Here is a 7,709-nt window from a genome sequence, read left to right as displayed (position 1 = left end):
ATACATACATACATATATATATGTGTGTGTGTGTGTAATGTCAGATAATAACTTCACTTTCAATAGTTGCACTATGTATATATTATATACATAATGAAACTATTAAAACTGAAACTATTATCTCACATTACAATAGAGATGTTATTGTTTCACTTTTGACATGTAATACCGGAACAGTCTAAGAGATTGCTCTGGGCTCATATTAGGCAAGAAGTTGAAAATGTTTTGGCCCATGTCACCCCATGGACCCTAAGTAGTGTATGTATAAAATTTGAATGAAATTGGTTGGGTGGTTCTCGAGTTTTAGTGATGCACATATACAGACAGACAGACACATTCTCATCATCATCATCATCATCGTTTAACGTCCGCTTTCCATGCTAGCATGGGTTGGACGATTTGACTGAGGACTGTTGAACCAGATGGCTACACCAGGCTCCAATCTGATTTTCAGAGTTTCTACAGCTGGATGCCCTTCCTAACGCCAACCACTCCGAGAGTGTTGTGGGTGCTTACTTGGCAAGCCTATTTGGGTCATGGAGAGTAAAGGAATGAAAAAAGAAATTATATCTAAAATATGTAGGTAATCTTTATGATGTATGAACATATAATTGTACGACACCAGAAGTGAAACAAACTGTATGGGAAGGTCAGTGAATCAGTGAAAGAAACAAATATTTCACACCAACCATTATCCTTCTGGCATTTAACCCATTGGCATTCAGATTATTCTTTGAAATGTAATGCTTATTCATTCACATTGTTTTAAATTAGTCTTGCATTATCTCGTAGCTTTGGGATTTAAATGATGTAATTGTTTTTGGAATGACATCATATGGTAGGTGTGAAAGACCAGATCCGGCTGATTTGAGCATAAAACAGGCGAAATATTTGGGTCGGATATGGCTGGTACAAATGCTAAACTGTTAAACTAGCCATATGCAGGCCACATATTCTGTTTTGTGTTTAAACCAGCCAGATCCAGCCTCTCACACCTGCTCTACAATGTTATTCTAGAAATAAACAATTACATCATCAACATCTCAAAGCTAATAGATAATGTAAGATTAAATAAAAATTGCATAAGTATTACAGTCGACAGAGTAATCTGAGTGCCAAAGGGTGCTGCATTAGACATTATTATCCTTTGTAATTATTGTGTTTCAGTTTGTAAAGTTGAAAAAAGAAAGAAAGAAAAAAAGAGATCAAATGCATTTTACACAAATTCAAATTTTACAGTTATCATTCTCTGATATCAAGTGTCATTCAGTTATATTTTGTTACGAATTGCTGCTTACCAGACTTCAATATTTCGCTGAACTTCCTATTTCATAAATAAACAATGTTATGCAGAAAAAATAAATTTCAGTTTCACTTTGTTGACTGATGTTTTATATCTAGAATCTCTAATGATTGCTTCCACCTTCTCTTTCTCAGTTGTTTACTAAAAGCTTTGAATTTTTCGTTTTTGTATTTGGTTTGCAAGATTCTTGATACGAACTCATATGTTGAAATAGGTCTTGTTGTTTGTGGGAAGAGTTATTTATACCCAATAATATAACGCACAGAGATACTGGTTGTGTTTCATTCTAGACTTGGTGTAAAGAGGACATGTCATTGATGAGATCTTGAATGGTACCAAAAAGGCCTTTGACAAACTAGCTGATTCATTAGTTAATTGGTTAAGCAACTTAGAAATAAAATTAAAGAAGTGAAATAGAACAAGTGCATGTGTTTATTACTGGCATAACGATCCCCTTGAGATACAAAATTAATAAAAGCTGTCTTAATTTCTAACTGATTTGAGTTACGTGAATTGAGTTCACATGATTGCTGATGATCGAGGCCAAATTAAGACAGTCACAGTTATTTTAGGAATAGATAAAAGCCATGAACAATTAATTCACTAACAAAAACATTTCACCAATTTCAACAGCAGTTGATTCTAAACTCACCATTCAGGTTTTCTGAATTTTCTGACTTGCTTCAAAAACACCCAGCACACACTGCCAATCATATGTGACACATATTAAGTTACTTAAAGCTTTTTTGCTCCCTATGAAGCCAAGGCCATTCATGACATCTCTCCACTGATCTCAATTTTGGGTTGTAATATCTCTGGAAGCCCAAATGTTCTTCAAATTAGCCTTCTCCCACTCTTGTTGGTTTTGAATTGTCATTGATACTTCAGTAACTTGTAACTTTGCCTTTTCATAGATAGGTGTATCAGCCTTCTGCAAAACCATTTTTACTTCTTGGAAGAGTCTGACCGTATTAATCTGACCTCTCTCCTTTAGCCTGTCCAGTATGGAAGACCTTACCAGGAACTTGCACAGTTCCCAGGGTCATCAAGGAACATAAGCCACCACACTATTGTTGTCCCTGAGATACTACATAAAAATTGCATTTCTCTCCCCAACAGTTGCTGGTTCTCAACAAGACTCAACAAGCACTGCTCCTGCATTTGAATTACTGCTATGCATGCTGGCATCCTAGTTTCCATCTAGCATCTGGTCCACAAGCATGCTGTCCTTTTCTTTCACTACTATGAATGTCTCTATTCCTCAGAACTGGCTGAATTTTGTACTTCCTACTTTCAAACACTCCTAACCCTTATTCCCTGCCACCAACCCTGCACTAACCTCTCTAGAACATCAGCCCACTTGGGATCTCCCTGCTTATTTTTCTGTGTGTTGACTTGCTTCACAGTCACATGGTTTGGGAATTAGTCCCATTGTGCAACATCTAGGGCAAGTGTCCTCTACAACTAGGCTGACCAATGCCTTATGAGTGACTTTAGTTGACAGAAACTGTGTGGAAACCTGTCACGTGTGTGGTGTCCCCATCATCTGACATCTGGTGTTGGTTTGTTTACATCGCTATAACTTTGCAATTCGGTAAAAGATACCAATAGAATAAGTACTAGACTTTTAAAAAAATAAATAAATATCGGCTTTGATTTGTTCAATTAAAACCCGTCATGGCAGTACCCCCAGCATAGCTACTGTCCAATGACTGAAACAAGTGAAAATTAAATGATTTTGAAAAATTCATAGATCTGATAATATACAATGGTGCCATTCCATCAATTGCTATATGATGGACTGGCAGAGTCATTAAAGCATTGGACACAATAATTGGCTGTGTTTGTTCTGGACCTTTGTTTTGAGTTCAGATTCCACCAAGGTTAACTTAGCCTTTCATCCGTTTTTTTTTTTTTTTGATGAAATTGAGAGCAGGAGTTGATTGAATTGACTAACCTCTCCTCCTCCTATGTTAGAGACAATTATTTATAATAGAAATAGGCAGTGTAACATCTGTCATGGTAAATCTTAAATGATTGTTAAGAGATCCTGTGACTTTGAAACATTGGTTTTGAATAGAAGTGGCAAAATAAACTTCTGGAAATAACAAAAATGAATAATAATAATAATAATAATGATTAAAAGAGAAAAACAAATAATGATAATTAAAGAGAGAAAAAGTAAATGAAATAAACACACACACAAACTCATGATCAGTTATATTTCCAATCAAACATGACTGGAAGAAGAAAAAAAAAACCTGCCCATCCTTTCTACCACACATCTATCTACACATTGCTTTGCTTACTATTCATTTTCTTTTATTTAGGATGACTAAAGAGGAAGAGGAAGAAGAAAGGAAATGTTCTTATGAAAGATACAGAACTTTGGTAGAAAATGAATGTGCTGGTTGTAAGTAGAATAGGTTGTTTTTTTATTGATCCAGAAGAAAAAAAAATTAGACATATTTTGTCTACTTCTTATGTCTCTGTCTCTCTCTCTTTCTCTTCTTTTTTTTTTTTTTTTGTAATCATTCAGCTGGTAGAAAAATAGAAGCCTAGACTTGGTATTTTGTGATGTAATGGTTTTTGCTCTTATGCAAAAGCCTATTGGGAATCTTGCCAGTGTTGGCTTCAGATTTTATTCTACCTTCACTGGTAAAATATGTACCAGTAATATTTTGGGATTATAAAATTGAGCCATGGCCCTTAAAGATATACACAAGCATAGCTGTGTGGTTAAGAAGCTTTGTGACCATGTAGTTTTTCAGTTCAGTACCACTGCTTGGCATCTTGGGCAAGTGTCTTCCACTATAGCCCTAGGTCAACCAATGCCTTCTAAATGAATTTGGTAGACAAACTGTGTGGAAGCATGTGATGTGTGCACGTGCACACACATGCTTGTATCTGTGCTTGCTCTTTCTACAACTGATGTTGGTTTGTTTACATCCCCATAACTTAGTGCTTTGACAAAAGATACCGATGGACTAAGTGCCAGACTTAAAAATAAATGCTAACTAAACCCTTCAAGTAGGTGCCCCAGCATGGCTGCAGTCCAATGACTGAAACGAGTAAAAAAAAAAGATAAAAGAAATTACTGCTCCTTAAATGCATACGAAGCCCCCAGATTTATTGCTCCTATATTTCAATTTCACATTCCACTACAGACTAGAAACTCAGTAATGCTTGTCATGCATTAAAAAAAAAAAAGAGGAAAGAAAAGTTTTACGTCTGCTTTTTATGGTGGCATGGGTTAGATGAGTTGGATATACTTCCTGACACCATCTCTTATCTATTTCCATATAAAGTGCTTATGGCCCTGGTCTTCGTAGGTTGAACCACCAAGCTGCTGAAATACTGTTTATGTGTAGCACAAACAATATCGTTTTAGTTTGAACAATGCCAATATGAACTCACTTGCTTGTGTACATTTACACTCGTACAACAGAATTCTGTGCCGTTTTCTCTTACCAAAGCTTACAAAACAATGGTCAGCCCGAGGCTGTAGTAGAAGGCACTTTCTCCAAGATGTCATGCAATGAGAACAGATCCAAAACCATGTGGTTGTGAACTGTACGTCTTAATCACGCAGCCATGCTTGTGTCTATCCTGGATTAACTTTTCCCCTTCATCCCTCCAAACCAATGAAATGAGTGCCAAGCATGTATTGAGGCTGATTTAATAAACTATAATCCAGTCTTATGAATGCATGTGGCCTCATGCCAATATGGTACCATTTAATTATCAAAAGTAATTCAAACATTAAACAACAATGATGGTATCTTGTGTTGGCACAAAACCAAAGTTCTGTGGTGGTGGAGCATAACTGAATAAAGGAAGGGCCAATATATTATCAATACGTGATGTATTGATCCTAAACTTGAAGTGATTGAAGACAATGTTGATGGTGACAAGAATGAGTAGCTTGTATATCAATAATCTGTTTGTGTTATCTTTTAGTGAATGAAGAACAATGTTTGCATCAGATATACTTTGATGAGCAGTTTGGACCCATCAGAAGGTTTCCTGATGACGAGAAAAGAAAGTTGGTATATGCTTTCACTGTTTTTCTTTCTCTGTCTTAATTTAATTTAAATTTTCATTTTTTATGTCTTTCATATCTTGTGGGTAAATGAAGTACCATTTGAGTATTAGGTCAATATCGTCATCATATAACATCTGTTTTCCATGCTGGCTTGGGTTGGACGGTTTGGCCAGCTGGAGAGCTGTACCCTGCTCCAGTTGTATGTTTTGGTATGGTTTCTACAGCCGGATGCCCTTCCTAATGCTAACCTCTTTACAGAATGCATTGGGTACTTTCTATGTGATATCAGCATGGGTGCTTTCTGTGTTGTACCAGCATGGATCCTTTCTACATGGCACTGGCTTGGGTGCTTTTCGCGTGGCACTCATACAAGTACTTTTTTTACATGGCACTGACACAAGTACTTTGTACATGGCACTGGTAATAGTATTGGCTAATCCTCTCCCCTTAGAATAGTTGGTCATATCCCTACATTAGAAATTATTTTAAAGTGGTGAGCTGGCAGATTTGTCAAACATCAGTAAAACATACCTTGTGGTACTTGTTTCAAGTCTTATGTTCTGAGCTGAAATCCCTTCAGAATCAGTTTTGCCTTTCATTCTTTCAGGGTCAATAAAATAAAGTACTCTTCAAAGACTGGATGTTGATGTAATTCATCATACCCATCCTTCAAATTTCTGGCCTTGGGTCTACACTAGAAACAACTATTAATGTTATTCTGAGCTGGCAGAATTGTCAGTATGCCAGAGAAAATTGAATCTCGTCTGTTTTTGGTTCAGATTCTGCTGAGCCCTGATTCTCCAACGCCCTCTATCCTAAAATTGCAGACCTTGTGCCGAGATTTGAAACTGTTGTTGCTATTATTTAAGGCAGTGAGCTGGTAGAATTGTTAACACACTGGGCAAAATGCTTAGTGGCTTCTTATCTGTCTGTGCTTTCTGAGTTCAAATTCCACTGAGGTCGACTTATCCTATCCTCCTTTCGGGGTTGAAGTAATCAACTCACCCCTCCCTTGAAATTGCTGACCCTGTGCCAAAAGTTGAAGCTACTGCTACTACTACTACTACTACTACTACTATTATTATTATTCCAAGGTGGCGAGCTGGCAGAACTTTTAGTATGCCAACCAAAATGCTTAGCGGTATTTCGTCTGCTGTGACGTTCTGAGTTCAAATTCCGCCGAGGTCGACTTTGCCTTTCATCCTTTCGGGGTCGATAAATTAAGTACCAGTTACGCACTGGGGTCAATGTAATTGACTTAATCCCTTTGTCTGTCCTTGTTTGTCCCCTCTATGTTTAGCCCCTTGTGGGCAATAAAGAAATAGGTATTTCGTCTGTCTTCATATTCTGAGTTCAAATGCTGCCAGGGTCGATAAATTAAGTACAAGTTAAGCACTGGGGTCAATGTAATCAACTGGTCCCCTCCCCAAAAATTTAAGACCTTGTGCCTATAATAGAAAGGATTATTATTTTAAGGATAGTGGGTGGTTTTAATAGGAGTCTTCCTATTTTAAACTTCATATCTCTCTTCAACTGATTTTTATCCTACATGCTTTAAAAGTTGCTAAAGTAAAAATCAGTGGTTCACAGATGATTGCTTATATATAAGGAGGAGGAGGAGAAATGGTTCAGGCCCTCCTTAGCTGATGAGATTGCTGTGGTTAAGCTTGTTTCGGTTTACAAGGAAAAAACTTTGGAAGGCAGGAAACCCAATGGGTTGCACCTTTGGGAAGAAGTGATTGGATGCTGTATTTTGTCTAATATCTAAGAGAACAAGACACAGTTTGGGGTACAAAAAGGATGGATGGAGAGAATGTCCAGTTGATTGTGATTAATTCAGGGGAGCAGGTTTACACGTTATCTCACAAAACTGATAGAGCTTTTATACATGTTGCTAGAAATAGCAGCTAAATCTTCCTTAAATCACATTGCCATCTTAAAAATAAAATAAAACAAAGAATGAAAATTCTTATCATGTAGTCTTAAGTTCTCCGAACAAATGAAAAAGACAGGATGGCCATGGCGACAATAGTCTGTTACATCGTGGCTGGTCTGGGGCTTAGCAGTAACAAACATAAAGATATAAAAGCCAATGAAAGTGCTTTTATTTTGAGCGAGATCGTTGCCAGTGCCCCTGGACTGGCTTGTGTGGGTGGCACATAAAAGACACCATTTCAAGCGTGGCCGTTGCCAGTATCGCCTGACTGGCCGTCGTGCAGGTGACATGTAAAAGCACCTACTACACTCTCTGAGTGGTTGGCGTTAGGAAGGGCATCCAGCTGTAGAAACTCTGCCAAATTTAGATTGGAGCCTGGTGTTGCCATCCGGTTTCACCAGTCAAATCGTCCAACCCATGCTAGC

The 7,709-nt window shown here is 37.5% G+C and overlaps 1 protein-coding gene across 4 annotated transcripts in view; it reads left to right on the top strand.

Annotated features, from left to right (window-relative positions):
* Positions 1–7,709, top strand: part of LOC106879711 (CLK4-associating serine/arginine rich protein) — a 102,171-nt gene that overhangs the window by 65,333 nt on the left and 29,129 nt on the right. For all 4 annotated transcript variants that reach the window (XM_014929388.2, XM_052971912.1, XM_052971913.1 and 1 more), the window contains exons 5-6: positions 3,634–3,716; positions 5,264–5,348. In XM_014929388.2, coding sequence (XP_014784874.1) covers positions 3,634–3,716; positions 5,264–5,348 — 168 coding nt within the window. The remainder of the gene's footprint in view (positions 1–3,633; positions 3,717–5,263; positions 5,349–7,709) is intronic.

This window comes from Octopus bimaculoides, chromosome 11 (assembly GCF_001194135.2).
Source record: "Octopus bimaculoides isolate UCB-OBI-ISO-001 chromosome 11, ASM119413v2, whole genome shotgun sequence".
Lineage (NCBI taxonomy): Eukaryota > Metazoa > Mollusca > Cephalopoda > Octopoda > Octopodidae > Octopus > Octopus bimaculoides.
Note: the sequence above shows the minus strand (reverse complement) of the source record. Positions and strands in the feature narration are given on the sequence as shown.